At 35.7% G+C, this 20302-nt stretch overlaps 1 protein-coding gene across 11 annotated transcripts in view; it reads left to right on the top strand.

Annotated features, from left to right (window-relative positions):
• GRAMD1C (GRAM domain containing 1C) overlaps positions 1-20302 on the top strand; it is an 87517-nt gene that overhangs the window by 17203 nt on the left and 50012 nt on the right. For 5 of the 11 annotated variants that reach the window (XM_070582672.1, XM_008523143.2, XM_070582668.1 and 2 more), the window contains 3 exons: positions 8033-8117; positions 19039-19142; positions 19729-19824. In XM_070582672.1, coding sequence (XP_070438773.1) covers positions 8033-8117; positions 19039-19142; positions 19729-19824 — 285 coding nt within the window. Of the gene's footprint in view, positions 1-8032; positions 8118-14771; positions 14899-19038; positions 19143-19728; positions 19825-20302 lie in introns of all 11 variants that reach the window. The other 6 variants (XM_070582665.1, XM_070582666.1, XM_070582673.1 and 3 more) reach the window with 2 other exon arrangements.

Here is a 20302-nt window from a genome sequence, read left to right as displayed (position 1 = left end):
GATATTTCTCCAAAGATATACAAATGGCCAATAAGCACATGAAAAGATGGTCAACATCAATTGTCATTAGGTAAATGCAAATCAGATCGTTTTCAGAATGGGATACCATTTCACATCCTCTAGGGTGACCATAATAAAAAGGACAGACATTAAGTCTTGGTGAAGATGTTGTAAAATAGGATCCCTCATACCTTGCTGGTGGGGATGTAAAATGGTGCAGGCAACGTGGAAGATAGTTTGGCAGTTCCTCAAAACGTTAAACATAGGGCTACCGTATGACCCAGCAGTTCCACTCTTAGATATATCCACGAGAAAATTGAAACGTGTTCACACAAAAACTTGTACATGAATGTTCATATTGGCAGTATTCATAATAGCCAAAAAATGGAGACGACCCAAATGTCCATCAGCTGGTGAATACGTAGGTGAAATACAGCATGTTCATAAAGCACAGTATTCATTGGCATAAACAGGAATGAAGTAAAGTTTCATGCTACAACATGGATGAATCTTAAATACATTATGCTAAATGATAGAAGACAGATACAAAACCTACAATATTGCATGGTTCCATTTATCTGAAATTTTCAGAATAAGCAAAGCTATAGAGACAAAGTGGATTAGTGGTTGCTAGGGGTTGGGTGGAGGGGGAAATGCAGAGTGACTGCTAGTAGATGTGGGGTTTCTTTTTGGGGTGATAAAAGCTCTGTGGAATTAGATAATGGTGATAGTTGCACAGCTTTGTGAGTATACCAAAACAACTGAATTGTGCATTATAAAAGGGTGAGTTTTATGGTATGTGAATGATATCTCCATTTTCAAGATTGCCTTGTTGGCATGGAACTCTTAAGTGAATATTTTCTTCGGCATCTAGTGGGGATTGCTTTGGGACAAAGGGGCTCTCTGGACAGATATTACCTCTTCAGTAGTATAATCACTCTTGACTTAGCCAGTTAAGTAAATGTAAGTAACCATTAGTTCTATTCATCAATATTTTTGTTTCTTTTCCTTCTGGCCCATGGTAGATGTGTGCTTCCTCATGTTCCTGAAGTAACTGTGGCCATGTGACAGTTTTTTGTCAGTGAAATGTCAATAAAATGATCTGTGTCATTTCTAGATGGAAGCCTGAAAATTGATAGACTATTTGCCATGTTCGTGTCCCCAGATGGTGGAGCCTTTATTAGCATATGTCCCTGTGTTAGGACAGTGTGGAGCTAAGCCTCTTGCCAGCCACAGTGTCTGTGTAGTATGAGTGAGAAGTGAGCCATTGTTCTTATAAGCATTGAAATTTGGGGACTGCTTGTTACCATGACATAATCTAGCCTTTTATGATTGGTGCACCAAGTTAATTTACTCAGTTTTTTTACTTCCTCTTATTCCAATCTGCTACGAAAACTCATAAAAAATCTGCTTGCGAAGTTACGGAGTGTGCCACAGATACAGAGGCAGTGAGCCTCTCTAGATCATTTTTGATTAGCTAGTTGCCAACCGTTAGGAATTTTGGGCTGCAATATGCTAGTTTATTGAATTTTACTGTGTTTACATGTATAGATGTGCACCAAAGAGAGTTGGAATCATTTAGAGCAAGAAGACTGTTATTTTTGAAAATGATTTTAGAGAACTGCAGGGAAAGAAGAAATCGAGGCTTTAAGGACAGAAACTTAAAATGTTTAAATAATTTTGTCTTCTTGAGAGCATTATACTAAGTGAGATACATCAGGCAGAGAAAGACAAATACGTACTGTATGATATCACTTATATGTGGGATCTAAAAAAATGAACTCAGAAACTGAGTAGAATGTGGTTACCAGGGGTTGGGAGTGGGAGCTGGGGAGATGTTGGTCAAAGGGGACAAACTTGTACTTAGAAGATCAGTATGTTCTGGAGATCTGATCCACAGCCTAGTGATTATAGTCAGCAATACTGTCCGTATTATATACTTCAGAGTTGCTAAGAAACTAGATCTTAAATGTTCTTACCATGAAAAAGAAATGATAGTTATGGGACATGATGGAGGTAGTAGCTAATACCATGGTAGTGATTGTATTGCAGTATATAAATGTATCAAATCAACAGGTTGTAGATCTTAAACTTGCACTATGTTAGATGTCAATTGTGTCTCAATAAAATTTTTTTTTTTTTTACGATTGGCACCTGAGCTAACAACTGTTGCCAATCTTCTTCTTCTTCTTTTTTTTTCCCTCCCAAAGCCCTCCAGTACATAGCTGTGTATTCTCGTTGTGGGTCCTTCTAGTTGTGGCATGTGGGATGTCACCTCAGCATGGCCTGATGATCAGTTCCATGTCTGTGTCCAGGATCCAAACCGGCAAAACCCTGGGCCACTGAAGCAGAGCGTGCGAACTTAACCACTCAGCCATGGGCCCGGCCCCTAAAATTTTTTTTAAATAGACTAATACTTTCTCCCTAAGATCAGAAAAAAAAATGTTGTCTTTATAAAAATAGAATGAAATAATTTTGAATAAATTATGTTTCCAAACTGCAGAACTTCAAATTGTAATTTAATTTTTTGTGTGATATCAATTTTTATAAATTTTATGAATTCTTTTAAATTTGGAAATTGGAAAAATATATAAACAAGAAAAGTAAAATTACTTGTGTTCCCACCAAACAGAGAAAACTATTTTAAGATGTTGATATTTCCTCTTCATTTTTTTCATGTATGTGTGTGGATTTTTTTCTCTGGCATACTTGGAATCAGTATGTCTATATACATTTAATTTCCTTTTTCTTTAGTTTAACCTTTCGAGCTTTTTCTCAAGCCTTTAAAAATTCTTCATGATGTTGAGTTGTGCACCATCATATTAATGTTTCCAAATTTATTTAACTAGTCTCTTTTTTTCTAGACATTTAGAGTGTTTCCAGATTTTTATCATCATAGCATTACAATGAGCATTTTTGAATTTCTGTCCAAATGTTTATTTCTTTAGAATAGATTACCGTAATGGAATTACTTGACTAAAGTCTGTGTGTTGTCTTTTGATAATGTGTTGCAAACTTGTTTTTAAGGGAAAAAAGTATCAATTTATACACCTAGCTGTAGTGTCTGAGAGGATATACTAATCTCATTATACTTTATCCTCATTATGTAATTTTAGTTTAAAATAAATTTGAAATCTTCATTTTAGTGAAAATCTTTCTAAAATGAGATTATCCTTGATGAAGCATGTCATCTTTAGAAACACTAATTATTAGTGTTGTTATTCAATTGTTGTATATAAGGGCTTCTCAGAGCACAGGTTGGTTTATAAAATAGAATTCATTCAGTTTTTTAATGAATGGTGAAGAGGATCGATTGCTTTGTTGCCTACAACCCCGTTCGCGCAGTCTCACTGAGATACCCCTTGGTCTAGGTCAGTATCTCACTGTCTCTAGTTTAGGCAGGGAATTCTTGACACATTCACGGCAGCACTAATGGTATTCTTTAGCAAGATGTTTCTCAGATAATGCTGTTAGATCCTGTCTCTAGGATTTTTGCTCAGGCAGTTTTCCGTGTACATATCCTCTGAGTCAGTTTTCTTGAAGTATTCAGCAAGGTCATATGTACACTAATCTTTGACTCTCAGGATTCTTTATGGCATTTCTTAAGCCATTCTGGCCAATGAATGTAACTCCTGTCCTTTAACCTAGTATTGCTCTCTGTTGGTTTATCTTGCTTTGGGTTTGTAGGGCTTCTTGAACATATGCTGTCTTTCACCAGATTTGCAAAGTTTTTAGCCATTATCTCTTCAAATATCACATCTACCTCATTCTCTCTCCCTTCCTAGGACTCCAGATACTGTGTGTTAGAACATCTCACCGTATCCTCAGACTCTTATCCTTTCTTCTCTACTTCCCACCATTTTTTTTTTTTTTTTTTGAGGAAGGTTAGCCCTGAGCTAACTGCCGCCCATCCTCCTCTTTTTGCTGGGGAAGGTTGGCCCTGAGCTAACATTCGTGCCCATCTTCCTCCACTTTATATGTGGGATGCCTACCTCAGCATGGCTTGCCAAGCGGTGCCATGTCTGCAGCCGGGATCCAAACCAGCAAACCCCGGGCTGCGGAAGCGGAACATGCAAACTCAACTGCTGCGCCACCGGCCGGCCCCTTCTTCCCACCATTTTTGTAGAAACATTTTGAGTCCTAGGGCAATGTTGTCTTCCTCAAGAGAGGATTTTCATATACCCTGGCAAGCAGTCTGAGATCGCCTTATTCCACTTTTAAGGACTAAATTGCCTTGAAGCTGGGCTGTAGTCCTTGTGTTGTTGATCTGTAATTTTATTCTATTCTTGACAGAGAATATACCACCGGGTATGGTTTCAATACTTAAAAATTTTTTTTCTTCCCAAATCCCCCCAGTACATAGTTGTATTTTGTAGTTGTGGGTCCTTCTAGTTGTGGGATGTGGGATGCCACCTCAGCATGGCCTAATGAGCAGTGCCATGTCCGCTCCCAGGATCGGAACCCGCGAAACCCAGGGCCGCCAAAGCGGAGCGCGCGAATTTAACCACTCGGCTGCGGGGCCGGCCCCTCAGTACTTTTAAATTTATTGAAACTTGTTTTGTGGCCTAGCATATTGTCTATCCTGGAGAATGTTCCATGTGTGCTTGAAAAATTGTGTATTCTGCAGTCGTTGAATGAAGTGTTTTATAAGTGCCAGTCAGGTATTATCGGTGGAAATGTATTTTCCCCCCAGTTTTATTGAGGTGTAATTGACAAAATAGTAAGCTAAAACGTGTACATTGTGATGATTTGATGTACATATGCATTGTGCAAGGACAACTCCCATCCAGTTAATTAATACATCCATCACCTCACATATTAGTCATCTTTTTTTTGGTGAGAACATTAAGCTCTACTCTCTTAGCAAATTTCAGTTTTAATTATACAATCCAGTGTTATCAACTATACTCATCATGTCTTACATTAGATCCTCAGACCTTATTCATCTTATTGCTGAAAGTTGTACCCTTTTTACCAACCTCTCCTTGTTTCCCCAACCCCTCAGCCCCTGGCAACCCCTTTTCTGCTCTCTGTTCCTATAAGTTTGACTTTTCATTTAGATTCCACATAAAAGTGATACCCCCCAGTATTCGTCTATCTCTGTCTGGCTTATTTCACTTAGCATAATGCCCTCAAGGTCCATCCGTGTTGTCACAAATGACTGAATAAGGTTAAAGTCTTATCCTTGCTGATTTTCTGTCTAGTCATTCAATCAGTTATTGAGAAGGGGTTATTGCTATCTCTAACTTATGTTGAATGGTCTGTTTTTTCAATTGTGTCATGTCAGTTTTTCCTTTGTGTATTTTGCAGCTCTGTTGTTAGATGTGTATACATTTATAATTGTTGTGTCTTCCTCATATATTGACCTTTTTGTCATTATAAAAGTATCTCTTAGTGCCTAGTAATATTTTTTGTTTAAAGTCTATTTCAGCTGATAGTAATATAACCACTCAGGTTCTCCGTGGTTACTGTTCATTGGTATATCTTTTCCCATTGCTTCACTTTCAGCCTCTTTGTGTTTTTGCATCTAAGGTATGTGTCTCTTATAGACAGCATATAGTTGGGTCTATTTTTATCCAGTTTGACGGTCTCTGAGTTTAGTCCATTTATATTTAATGAAGTAATTTTATGATTGTATTTACAAATAGCCATTTTACTATTTGTTTTCTCTATGTTACATATCTTTTTTGTTCCTCTACTCCCCCTTTACTTCTTTCTTTATGTGTCAAATATTTTTTAGGATACCAATTTAATTCCTCTTAATTTAAAAAAATGTATTTGAGAGGTTTTTTTAGTAATTGTTTGAAGGATTACAGTATACGTCTTAACTTCTCACAATATACTTTGGATTATTAACCTAATTCTGCTAAAATATTGAACCCTTGCTGCAACCTGGATCCATTACCTCTACCCTCCTTTGTGCTATTATTGTCATATATATTACACCTGTGTATCTCACAAACCTTACAATACAATATTATAATTGTTGCTGTATAGACTCCTAGGTCTTTTAAAGATGTTAAGAGAGAAATTGGAAAATAGATTTGTATGCTCTTTTGTAGCTACCTACATATTTCCACTTCTGGTGCTCTTCATTTCTTCTTGTGAATTTGAGTTACTATATTGTGTCATTTTTTTGTAGCTGAAGAACTTCCTTTAGTAATTCTTTAAGGCAGATCTGCCATCTCCATTGTTTATGATGAGGTCAGCCATTAGTAATACTGTTTTTTACCTGTTCGTGAGTCATTTTTCTTTTGCTGCTTTCAAATTCTTTGTCTTTCAGCAATTTAACTGTGGTATGTCCAAGTCTGAAACTCTTTTCTTTATCCTACTTGGGGTTCGTTGAGCCTCTTTGATCTGTAGATTAATGTTTCTCATCAAATTTGAAAAATTTCTTAAAATGTTTTTCTGCCTCCCCTTTCCCTTCTAATACTCCCATTACATGTATTTTGAATAACTTAATGTTATCCCACAGGTCTCTGAGTCTGTTCATTTTCTATAATCTTTTTCATCTCTATTCTTCAAATTGGATAATTTTTATTAATCTGTCTTTAAGTTCACTGATTATTTCTCTGCCATTTTGAATCTTTGGTTGAGTCCCTCTAGTGAATTTTTTATTTCAGTGACTGTAGTTTTCAACTTCAGAATGTCCTTTTTTTCTTAAAATTTAAAAAAAAATCTATTTGTCAAGATTCTCTACTTGTTGAATCATTGTTGTCATACTTTCCTTTAATTCTTTAAACATGGTTCTCTTTAGTTCTTTGAACATAACAAACTGCTTTGATGTCTGCGCTAAATTCAGTATCTAGGGACCCTGAAAGACCACATTGCCTGCTTTTTTCATTATTAGTATGAGTGGCATTCCTCTGTTTCTTTGAATGTTTCACAATTTTTGTTGAAAATTTTACAGTTTACATAATATATTGTAGCAACTCTGGATTCTGATTGCATCCTCCCTGCCCCTAAAGCCTGTCATTGCTGACTTTTGTTTGTTTAATACCTTGCCTAGAGTAAATCTGTGAAATCTGTTTGTCCTGTGGCATGTATAAATGAATGTTTCTGCTCAGTTTGTTGTTGTTTTTATTTTTAGGGCTGTCTTCTCAGTGGTTACCCCTTATGTCAGCCAATGATTTGTCAGAAATTGTGCTCAAAAACATAGAGCCAGTAAGACTTTTCCCTTCTGCAGACAGATCTGTGTGTAGTTGGTTAACACGCTCAGATTCAATGCATTTTCAAGTTTGTCTCAGTTTTTACGTTCCTCTGAGATTTCTTGTGTCTCCAACAAGGACTTCGTGGATAGTCTGGGATCTCTTTAGTCTCTGCTACACACACATGCAGGCTCTCTTCAGCCAGGAACGCATGGAGAGTTTATCAAGCCTGTCCATGGCTGTCTCTCCTCCAAGATCTCTTTAAGTCCCCAGTAACCTGCCAGTTTGCTTGTTTCTTGCCCCAGTTAGGACTGCAACCTCACACTCACTTGGGTAGCTTCAGAATTTTCCATTTCACTTCTGGACATTGGTTTTCTGCTCTCCACTCTGAATCAACTCAGCCCCCTCTCTCAGCATAGCTGCTAGTTTTCATGGCCTGTTCTGTCCTTGTAGAAACACCACACTGACTTAACTGATGGGGGAGGAAGAGTACAGGAGCAGGCCAAGGAAACAGTGCCACAGACTGCTGTTCCCAAGTTCAGTAGATTTTCATGAACAAATACTTCTCAGTTTATTGTATGCTTTTGGTCAGTTTCTAATAATTTGAGATGATTGTTTTTGATAGTTTTTTCCCCCAGCTATCTGTTTGCTTTTGCAGGGAGGGTTTGCCAAACTCCTCACTCCATTGTGCTGAAAGTTTACGTTGCTTCCTTTGGGTGATTTTTGAAATGTTTATGTCGTTTTTCATACAAAGACACACAAAATATTGCACAATAGCATATTATTTTAAAGTTCGGTTTAAATTTATTTTCTAAGACACTGCATTTCAATTTATCTAATGAAGATTATAATTAAACAGAAATTAAATCTTTTTGTTGTTGCAGATTTCAAGTTCCACCTATAAAGACAGGAATGAGGAATACAAAAGACAGTTCACACATCTACCTGATACAGAGAAGTTGATAGCAGGTAAACAAGACAGGAAGTTGCCAAAAACCCATTTTTCTCCCTCATTATCAAAATAGAACTGATGAGTGACAATATTTGTAGATTTAGGCCTTTATGCTACCATAAGCAGCATGTTATCGTTTGTGATTAGGCAATGTAAAACTAAGTTGTAATTGAGGGAGGAGTGATTTCCGACTTATAAAAATATTGAGTGCTAGCTAAGAAAATAGAACCAAAAGGAAATGATTTGTCACAATTTCTTCTGGTGCTTGTTTCGTATGATTTTGTAGGGAAAATTTAAATTAGATGCTCAATAGTTATTACTCTCTCCAGAAAATTTACTCCTTAATGGATTATAGAGCAATTTCATAAAATTTTCTAGGGCTATATCATTATTCATGTAATCTTTGATGTAGATTATTTTTGAAATAGACGTTAAGAGGAAAAATTTAGTCATTTTTTTACAAAAGTGCTTTTTTTTTTTTATTGAAGTATAGTTGACATACAATATTGTATTAGTTTCAAGTTTACAACATACTGGTTTTCCACTTGTATACATTATGAAATGATCTCCATGGGAAGTCAAGTTACCATCTGTCACCATACAAAGCTATTACAGTGTTATTGACTGTATTCCCTGTGCTGTACATAAAAGTGCTTTATTTTTGATATAAGATTGACATAGATTCTTTACAATCAAAATAAAGAACTAGGTTTTAGTTTTAATATATATTTCATTCAAACCATTTATTCCTAGAAATTTGTCAGGTTTCTGGTATTGATGGGCAGTGTGCAATACAGCGTAACTGAATTTCTAGATAGTTGAGCTCAGTATTTTAAATATCATAATAATGAATTAAAACAACTGTTAAGACCATTTGAAAGTAATACATTCTCATGATAAATGTTCAAATACTGCATAAGGGCATGTAGTGAAAAGAGAGTGGTCCTTGTGACTGAGACCACTGTGACCTTTGTCTTAGGTGATAACCATTTTTAGTAGTTTCTTATATTTCCAGAAGTTTCCTGTTGTATTTCAAGGGGAATATACATATATTCCTAACAAAACTTAAGTGGGAGGACACTGTGCTTACTGTCTGAATCTTGTTTAGAGCTCCTTCTGTTAGCACTACCCTGGATCCACTTCATTCTTTAATGGCTGCCTAGTATTCAACTGAATGAATGTTGTACCATAATTTATGTAACAAATCCCCTATTGAGGGACATTATGATTGCTTCCTGTCTTTTACTGTTACTAACAATGTTACACCGAACCTTCTTGTACCTTTCTTTTGGCACACGTGTGCCCACGTATGGTAGGATAAATTCCATCAAGTGAAATTGTGCCAAAAAGGTAATGAGATTTTAAAAGTTTAGTGTTGGCAAGTTACCCCTAAAAAGGCTGAATGAGTGTTCATTCTCAGCAGCAGCATATTAAGTACCTGGTTTGCCACACCTTAGGAACTTTGCTTTAGCAAAATTTGGTAGGTAGAAAGGGTACTTGATCGTTATGTAAATATACATTTCTTTAATTATGAGGGAGGTTGAACATCTATTTATATGTCTATAAACCGTTTGTATTTTTTTTTCTGTGAACCTTTCTCTTCATAAACTTTGCCCATTTTTTTCTAGTGGTTATTTGTCTTTTTATTAATTTGTAGTAGCTTATTAAATGTTTAAAAAATTAGACATTTTTCATGTGTGTTGTGAATGTTTCTTGTAAGGTTGTCACTTGAAATCACATGCTTTTCATGGAAACCCTTATAAAATGTGTCATAGTCATCACTGCCTTCCTGAAAGAAACTGATGCAGTGATATAAACTCATTATGAAACATTGAAGCTATGCAGAAAAATAGAAAGAGAAAATTGAAAATCGTTGGTGATCCTACCACCTATATATAATTTTGGTTAATATTTGTGGATAGCTTTCTAGATATTTTTCACTGTGTAAATTTGCTTTCAAAAATCTACATTTTTATATTTTTTCTTCTGCTACAATAAACCTGTTCATTCTATAAAATTTGGAAAATACAGACATTTACAAAGTAGAAAACTAAAACCACATATAATTGTACCATCCAGAAATAATATGAATGATAGACATACCTATACAAATTAAAGTATGTAATTGGGATCATTCTCTATAAATGGCTTTGAGTTCTTAGATTTAACCATATGTTGCATCACTGTCTTCTGATACAGTGTCCTAAATTTAATTTAACTTTTCAGTTTTAAAAACAACTCAGCGTCATCACAAACCCACAATATTGTACTTCATAGGTTAGTTCAATAAATATTTATTAGCCCTCATTGTATGCCAGACACCATGCTGTTTTTGAAGAACTCAGAGTCTGGTAGGAAAGTAGATATATATACAAATCATTATGACTCAGGGTGGCATGAGCAGTTTTAACAAGGTATGGAAGTAGTACAAAGGAAGACACAACTTACCATCTTGGAGGAAGACAAGTATTTTAATTTGGGGCATGTTGAGTTTGAGTTGCCAAGACAAGATATCCACTATGTAGATATATTATCTGGAAATAAAGATTTAGTATATATCACAGAAGTCTTCTAGCTGACCTCTCCTCCCATCTTGCATGCCTTCAGTCTGTTCAGTAATGTAGCTATAATGGCTTTTCTAAAATGTGGATCTGATCAGATTAAAACCCTTCATGGATGGCATTCCAGTGACCTTAGAATAAAGTTTGACTTCCTGACTTAAATGGCCTTAGATGTATGTTAAATATCCTCTACCCTTCATCTTTCATCAAGTTCCCTTCAATCTCTACCCTTTCTGAAGTCAAACTTCTTTATATATGGCATTTCCTTTTACTTCCAAACCTTTTTATTTCATTTTGTCTAGAACTGTTTTCCCTCCTCTGTACCTGGCTATCTTTTATTTATATTTTAGACTTACTTACATATTACTCATTTAGGGATGCCTTTGCTGTCTATTTGACTAGGTTGGGTGCAGGTGTGATATTCAGCTACTGCTCACCAGAGCAGCAGTAGTAGTAATTAAAATACTGAAACAGTGGCTGATAAATAGCTACTGCCTTGAGTCCCACAAGTGACTCCTCATACCTTGGCTTTCCTGGCCTCTCTTCTAGGATTCTTAGGATGTTTTCATGATCCGGCAGCTAAATGGCTTGTGTCTGACACAGATCCCCGTAGAACTCTGATCCAGCACTATGATGGGTGACCAATTTTGTTATTTTAAATATCACCTCTGGATAGATGTCTCTGCTATGTGCTCCCATAAGTTCCTTGCACTTTCCTCTATCATATATTTACAGGACCATTATCTATATTATTTGCTATTGTAACACTGACACCTAGGCCAGTATTGGACTTATAATAATGGGTACTCAATGATTGAATGGATGGTTGATGGATAATGAATGAATGAGTAAGCAAATGAATATCGATGTCATTTAAAATCAGAAGAATAGATGAGCTCAACTGTGGATAACATGTAGAGTTAAAAGAATACTAAAAAAAGTATTATGGCATCAATGGAAGAGGAGAATCCAGTAAAAGATTCAGAAGGAAAGGTCACAGAGTGTGTGAAGATCCGGAAGAAAGGAGTATCACAGTATTCCAGGGTGCAAAGAGTTGTAAGAGTCAGGATAGGTCAACAGTGTGAAATACAGTTGAACTAAATGAAAATAATTCGTGAGATGCAGCTAAAGTAAGTACATAGAGGAAGGTTTATAGCGTTAAATGCATTTGTTAGGAAACAAAAAGGAAGTAAAATCAGTAACCTAAGCTTATACCTCATAGAAGTATAAAAAAGAGGAAATTAAACCTAAAGCAATCAGATGGAAAGAAATGATAAAGACTAGCGCATAAGTCAATGAAATTGAAAATAGAGAAAAAAATGAGAAAATCAATGAAACCAAAGCTGGTTCTTTGAAGACATCAATAAAATTGATAAACCAAGAGCCTGGTTGACCAAGAAAAAACATAGAAGACACAAATTATCAGTATGAGGAATGGAAGAGGGACCATCACCACTGATCCCATGGATATTAAAAGGATAATAAGGAATACTGTGAACGACTCTATGCCCATAAATGTAATAACAGATAAAGTGGACTAGTTCCTTGAAAGATACAAACTACCAAACAGCACACAAGAAGAAACATATAGCCTGAATAGCCCTTACACCTATTAAAGAAATTGAATTTGTGGTTGAAAACCTTCCAAAAAGAGAAAACTCTGGAACTAGATGATTTCAGTGGTGAAGTTTATTACCTTTTATGGAAGAAATAGTAGCTCTTATGGAAGATAAGAAAGATCACCTCTCAACTCATTTTATGAGACTAGTATTACCAAAATACCAAAACCAGACAAAAACATTGCAAGAAAATAAAACTAAAGACCAATATCTCTCATGAACATAGATGTGAAAAGCTGAAACAAAATATTAGCAAATCAAATTGAGCAATTTATAAAAAGGATAATGGATCATAACCAAGTGAAGGTCATTCCAGGAATGCAAGGCTAGTTCAACACTCAGAAGCAGTCAATGTAATTCACCATATGAGCAGACTAAATGTGAAAAACCATGTAGTCGTCTCCATAGATGCAGAAAAAACATTTGACAAAATTTGACATTCATTCGTAATAAAAACTCTCAGCAAGCTTGGGATAGAAGGGAACTTCTTCAACCTCCGTAGAAGCAACCAGGAAAACCTATAGCTAGCATCATGCTTAATGATGAGAAATCACATTCCACCTAGAATTAGGAACAAGGTAAATATGTCCTCTCTAATCACTCCTATCAGCATTGTGCTTGAAGTTGTGAATGTGATACACTTGAAATAAAAGGCATCCAGGTTAGGAAAAAAAACCTTAATTTATTGGCAGAAAACATTATTCACGTAGAAAATCTCAGATAATAGACAAGAAAGCTCCTAGATTTAATGAGTGAGTTTAGTAAAGTCACAGGAATGAGTTTATTGAAGGTAAAAGAAAGAATCATATTCCTGTATACTATCAATGAACAACTAAAATTTGACTTCTAAAAATACCATTTGTATCAGAACCTCCCAATAATGAAGTACTTAGGTATAAGTCGTAACAAATATGCAGGTTCTATATGCTGACAACTGCCAAACATTGATAAAAGAAGATCTAAATAAGTGTTTATGGATCAGAAAACTCAATATTGTTAAGATCTCAATTCCCTCAAATGAAAATCCCAGCAAGCTTTTTCATAGATATTAACAAGCTGATTCTAAAATTTATATGGAGCAGCAAAGGCATTAGAATATCCAAAACAATTCTGAAAAAGAGCAAAGCTGGAGGACACATACTACTTGACAAGACTTCTGAAGCTCGAGTACTCAAGACAGTATGAGACTTGCCAAAGGACAGACAGTTATGTGGTGGAACAGAAAAAAAAGCCTGTGTATAAATTCACACAAATATTGTGAACTGATTTTTGACAAAGGTGCAAATTCAATGGAGAAAAGTTAGTTTTTTCAACAAATTGGGCTGGAACAATTAGATGTCCATATACAAAAACGTGAATCTTGATGCATACCACACACTTTATACTGGAATTAGCTCAAAATGGATTGTAAGCCTAACTGTAAAACTGTAAAACTTCTAGAAGAAAACGTGTGTTTTTCTAGGGAAAATCTATGTGACCTTAGATTTGATGATGAATTTTTAGATGCAACACCAAAAGCCTGATTCATACAAGAAAAAACTGATTAAGTGGACTTTATCAAAATTAAAATCTTTGCTATGCAAAGATACTGTTTAGAGTGTGAAAATACAAGCCACAGACTGGGAGAAAATAGTTGATAATCACATATCTGATTAATATATTTTTATTTAATATATTTTTATATATATCTATAAAAATAAACTATTCTTAAAAGTCAGCAATAAGAACACAAACAACCCAGTTAAAAAAATGGGCAAATAGACAATTTATCAAAGAGATAAATGGATGGCAAATAAGCATATGAAAAAAAGCTCAACATCAGTTGTCTTAGGGAAATGCAAATTAAAAGCACAATTAAACTATATACCTATGACAGTTGCTAAAATTAAAAACAACAACAAAACAACTGACACCACCAAATGATGATGAGAATACAAAGCTACAAGGAACTCTCATCCATTAGTGGTGGGAATGCAAAATGGTACAGCTGCTTTGGATGACAAGTTGGCAGTTTCTCATAAAGTTAAACATACTCTTAACCATATGACCCAGGAATCCTAGTTATTTACCCAAGTGAATTGTAGACTTATGTTCATAAAAGTCCTGTACATGAATGTTTATGGAGTCTTTATTAACAATTGGAAATAACCAAGATGTCATTCAACTGGTGAATGAACAACTAAACTGTGTTATATCTATACAGTGGAATACTATTCAGCAATAAAAAGGAGCAAGCTATTGATACAGCAACATGGATGAATCTTCAATGCGTTTTTCTAAGTGAAAAAAGCAAAACTCAAAAGGCTACATATTTTATGATTCCATTTACATGACATTTCAGAAAATGCAAACATGTAGGGATGGAAAAGAGATCTGTGATCACTAGGAGGGGAGAATGGCTTCATAAGGGAATTTTTAGGGTGATGGAATGGTTCTATATGGTACTGGAATGGTAGTTACATAACTCTGTGCATTTGTTAAACCTTTATAGAGAGAACTTGATTGGATAAAAATTGAAAAATCAACCAGCATATTGGGAGATCCCAGGATGGAATGCTGACTGAGAAAAGACTCTGAACTGTATCACAGATGAATGACATAACTGCGCTCAAGGATGGGTTAGTACATCCATTTCCCAGCTCTGTCTGCTGAGAGGGCCTAGAAACAGTGATGCTCCAGTAGCAGTGAGCATGTCCATGACCCAGATTTTGGTCTCTAGGTACCGTTCTCCAATGAAAGGAATGAGAACTCCTTGAAGAAATGCTCCGTTCTAGGGGTGGAGCAGTGAAAATACAAGATGAGTGACTTTGGAGTATCTTATAATGCTTAAAAGCAAGGAAGTGCTACAAAAAAAAAAAAAAAAAGACAGGAGCTAACTTGAAAGAACTCCCAGAGGTCAAAGATAGAATAATTTCGGCACTGAAATAAATAATGATAATATTGGATTATAACCTGAAGAATAAAATAAATATCCATGAGTCCATACTGATATAAATAAAAATGCTTGAATAATTAAATAAATGGGAAAGAAGACACAAATCTTCCTCCAATAGTATCCCCAGTAATTTATATACACATTAAAGTTTGAGAAGCTCTGATCTAGGAAATAACACTTAAGTGCTATACCTCCAGCTGGAAGCCTTAGTTGATTCTTAACTCTGTGCATATAATGATGAAGGGTCTCTAAAATATTTTAACCAATCCAAGTATATCGATACAGCTGATTTCACCAGTGTGACCCCATGTCTAGCATCCAACATGCTGATAAGCCACTATTTCATGAATGAAAACCCACTTCTAATACATATATACTAATTAGCCAAACATTTATTGTTGAACAGCGATAGGTAGCTGAAAGGCTTATAGTACCCCCTGATGAAATGTAGTCCTAATTAAATTGTTAGCTGACCCATCCCAAGTGTGAATCCCCGAGTAGGGCAACTACCTATCCCTACAATATTTCTAAACATCTACTTCAGCTGGCGTATATATCCCCACTTTTTTACTCCTAATATTCATTTGTGCCGTCTCTTTTAGCTTGCTTAATCTTGGCCAAAGAAAATGTTGCATTGGGGAAATAGAATTAAAAGCAAAATATCTTACCAACCCAGAAAAAAACGTCTCCACAAAAGTAGAAGAGAAAGAAAACAGTTTTATTATTGAATAAGCATTAAACTGGAATGTGATGTGCATCCCAGGTAATCTGTAGAAGAGATTGTAAAGACAGAAAGAAATCTCACCCTTTCATGTAGCCAGGCAGATACCACCCTTTACGCACGTCCTAAAGATAAGGGAAAACTAGTCCTCAAGGAGGAGGACTCAACGCACCATTTGTCACACATAGTTCATCCTAAATTCACCTGTCATTGGGGCGACTATCTGTGGTGGCTAATTGGCTTTATGGAAAGAAAAAATAACTCCTCTTTATGACGGCAGTTAGTTTTGCAACTTGGAGTAAGACACCACCAAAATGAGGCTCCTGCACCCTCACCGAAAGAGAGTTACCTCCCTTGGTGTTTACATTTCAGAGCTCCCAGGTCCTTGAGAAAACATTCCTGGGTTGTAAAACTGGCAAAAACCTTATTTTGCTTTTAAAAAGATTCACATACCTCTCAAAGAGACTGGGAAAGAATTTATGTTTTCTAAAGAAAATTCCCTAAAGGAAGGCAGGGGTGGGGTGGGGGGTGGGGGTGGGGGTGTCTTTTTCCCTTTTTGCACTAGGGAAAATTTTCTTCTTTTTCAGTTTGTATTTACCCTTACAGTTGTCTCAGGTGAAAAGCAAACAAAATAACACACAAAGAATGTAAAGTGTGAAAAATGAGAATGGTTATCTTTTGTAATACTAAATCTGAAAGCAGTCCTAAAAATGTTGTTCCAAGAATCTTCTTAAAGCAATGTTAACATTGTTGGGCTCCCAAAGATGATTGCTCCTGGAAGAGAATGCTTTGGGATGTGTATTTCCCGACACGATTGTTTAAAAACACATTCTTTTAATTCACTGTCATTTCCCTTCTGGATAGCTATGCCTAAATTCTTCGGTAAAGCTAAATAATACATCTTGTTTATTTAAATATGTGTATACCACTTACTGTGCAAGCTTACTCCAGAAGTCCATGGTGCTGATTCACGCCATCTCTATTCTCATAACACTTTGTACACATGTCCCCTGTATCCTTTGTTATATTATAGTTATTAAAATAAAGCTTAAAGAGGTGGAGCCTTCAGTTGTGCCAAAACTGATCATGTAATAGCTAGTAAGTCGATGTTAACACACGCATCACAGTGACCTCTGTTGCTGGGTTCATTTACTTAGTTATTCTGACTTTCTAGTACCCAGTTATAAAGTTATAAAATCATAAAAAAATTTTTGATAAACATTATTTTCTTATTTCATTCCAGATGAATTAGATTGTTAATATGACTCATCAGGGAGAATATTGCCTTCCGAAATGCTGATAATTACGTGTTTGCTTATCAGTAGGGAAACTGGGAGCCAAAAAAAAAAAGTGAAATCTCTTTGCTTTTTAAAAAAAATTTTCCATTGCTTGCATAGGACATATTGCTAGGAAGCCATTCTATAAAAAATAAATTTTATTGAGTTGTAAGTTTATTACAATAAAATATACCTGTTTTAGGAAAACCATTTTTTTTTAAAACCACTGAAAAAAATCTGTCAATCTGTATCAAATGGTCTTCAGTTCAAACAATCCAGTTGGTTGCTACAGCTTTGAATGTCGTTAACATAAAATGCAGTGGTTCTCACAGTTGGCATCACCTGGGAGCTTGTTAGGCGTGAACGCTCTTCCCACCCCCAGAAATGTTCAATCGGAAACTCACCGGGAGGGGCCTAGCAATCTGTGGTTTAAAAAGTCTGCCAAGTGTTTCTGATCTGCAATTTGAGAAGCATTAAATTAATAAAGTGGTTTAGATAAACATTTCAGGACATCTCAAGGTGATCTTTAGCCCCGTCCCTGTTTTAGAGATGCGTACTAGTAAATGAGTAACTCTATCTGCTTAATTATTTACTCGGAGACTATATTTGGGGGCATCTCAGTTTTGTTGTGCAGAAGGAAGCATTTCGAAAGACTGAATTACTTTGCTCAGTTTTTAGTAGTTGCTTAGAAATTGCACATGACTGAATTTAAATATTTTGAGGTTTAAAAACTCAATAACTTCTTCCTAAAATTGCTGATCACTTTATAGTTTTTGAATTTATCAAACTGAATCTCCTTAGAGCAGCCCTTTATTTCTTGTATTGTCAATAATTAAGCCATACAGTTTACATTAGCCAGAACCAGGTCTTATTCTTAGAGGCATGGTGTTAACTTGTAGGTAGGCAGTGGCATTTATCAGAACACTCTTGATTTTACTGGATTTTAGTGCTGAGGTGGAGAGGATCAACTTTGAAACTAACTAAAAATATATATAATTTTTGGAGTCATCCTTGTCTCCTCTGTCACCCTTGTCCAGCATCTAATTATCCCCAATTCCCCATCAGTACTGCCTCTTCAATATCTCTGAATCTAACTACTTCTTTCTCTTAATTCTATCATCTCCTGGTCTGTGTCACCTTCATTTTTCCCCTAGACTTCCAACCGATTTATCTGAATCCAGTCTCGTGTGAATAAAGTGGTCTTTAACAATACACAGCTGATTATATCCCTTCCACTTAAAACTCACCAACGGCTTCTCATAAAGTCCACAGTGTACCATGGGCTGTGAGGCTTTATGTGATGTAACTTCTCCAGCTTCTCTCACACAGAGATCTATGCTGGTATAGTTGCTCAAATGTGCTATGTTTCTTTCTGTTATGGGGCCTTTGCAAATGCTGTTCCCTCATGGTCCAGCTGGCCCTTCATTGATGTTTAGATCTCAGTTTAAAGATCACTTTTTCTGGGAAACTTTTCCTGACACATTCTCTCCTTGCCCCACTCCCCCATACCTTTATATCCCTTTTCATATTTTCTCATAGCTTTCTCTACACTTTGGTCATTAAACATCTTTTTTATTTGTTTGTTTATGTATGCCTTTCCCTCTAGACTGTCTTCCATGAGGGCAAGGCCCATTTCTGATAACTGTAGTGCCTAGCAAAATATCTGGTATATGGTGCCCAAAGTGTATGAGTGAATGAATGAATGAATGAATGAACGAATGAACTAATGAATCGAGTGACGGCTTTCCATGTGTTAAAATAGTATGAGATTTATTAACTTGCTGGGTTTTTGTGAACAAGCTGCTCTGTATTTTTGTGTGTGTAGATTATGCTTGTGCTCTTCAGAGGGACATTTTGCTCCAGGGACGACTATACCTTTCAGAAAACTGGCTGTGTTTCTATAGCAACATCTTCAGATGGGAGACTACAGTAAGACCTATTTTGATTTGATTTGTTGACACAAATAATTGCATAGATAGAACTGTATACAGTCCTCCTAAAAACAATGTACTTAGATTCCGAAGTGAATTTATATATATTTGTATATCTTTACTTGGATACATGCACATCTATTTATACGTTGTAGAAGTGTATATTTTTCTTAATACATTGAGCTCCATTGGTACGTATTTAATACAGTTGGAGAAAGATTTCAGGTTGAAAAAAGCTTGAACATACTCCATTTTGACTGCCAAAATCATGTCCTCTGTGACAGACGGTCTCCATGTTGTTTGTGTATGTGTGTGTTAATGTGGAACATGAACGCCCACGTGTCTTTTCACACTGTATCCTAATGTTAGAGATGGAAGCTGATGGGGGACGTTGCTGAAGGGGAGAATGGCTGACTACTTATCATGTTTTTCTTAGAGAATGCAAGCATGTGCTTATTACTATTAACTGTTTCAGGTTTGTCAACTGATTATTCAGGATTAGATTAATGTAATACCTGGTATTTTATATTATATGTGTTCCTGAAAAATCCACTTTGCAACTTTTCCTTCTTTTGTGTGTTTAGATTTCTATTGCTTTAAAGAATATAACCTTCATGACCAAGGAGAAAACTGCTCGACTCATCCCCAATGCCATCCAGATCGTTACAGAGGGAGAAAAGGTGAAAGACTTTTTTACCTTTGCTTTATTACATAATGTGGAGAAAATCTTCCGTGTACTGGTCATCAGTGTTGAGAATACAGGCAGTTCTTCTTGGAGTTAAGAATATCTAATAGGGACATGTTATATTTAATACTAGATTTCTGTACGGTACTTAAATACTGATAATTAACTTTCAATAACTGTTAACATTTTTTTGTACTTTATAGTTTACAGAGAACTTTCTCCCATATTTTTCTTTTCTTCATTATAAGAGGTAGGTAGGGTAGCATTAGCAAAACATTCTTATTATTTCTAAAAACCTTGATAATTCCATGATTGTTCTTTAGTCAGTAATATCTGCACAATAGCAACTAATAAAAAAAAAAGGGTTCTGGAGAGCAGAGATTTGGGTAGTATATGAATAAACACATAATCAGTATGATTTTTTTTGGGATAGCAGTTATCTTTAACTGTCATCATTTTTATTATCTACCTAT

Source organism: Equus przewalskii, chromosome 18 (assembly GCF_037783145.1).
Source record: "Equus przewalskii isolate Varuska chromosome 18, EquPr2, whole genome shotgun sequence".
NCBI classification, from domain to species: Eukaryota; Metazoa; Chordata; class Mammalia; order Perissodactyla; family Equidae; genus Equus; species Equus przewalskii.
Note: the sequence above shows the minus strand (reverse complement) of the source record. Positions and strands in the feature narration are given on the sequence as shown.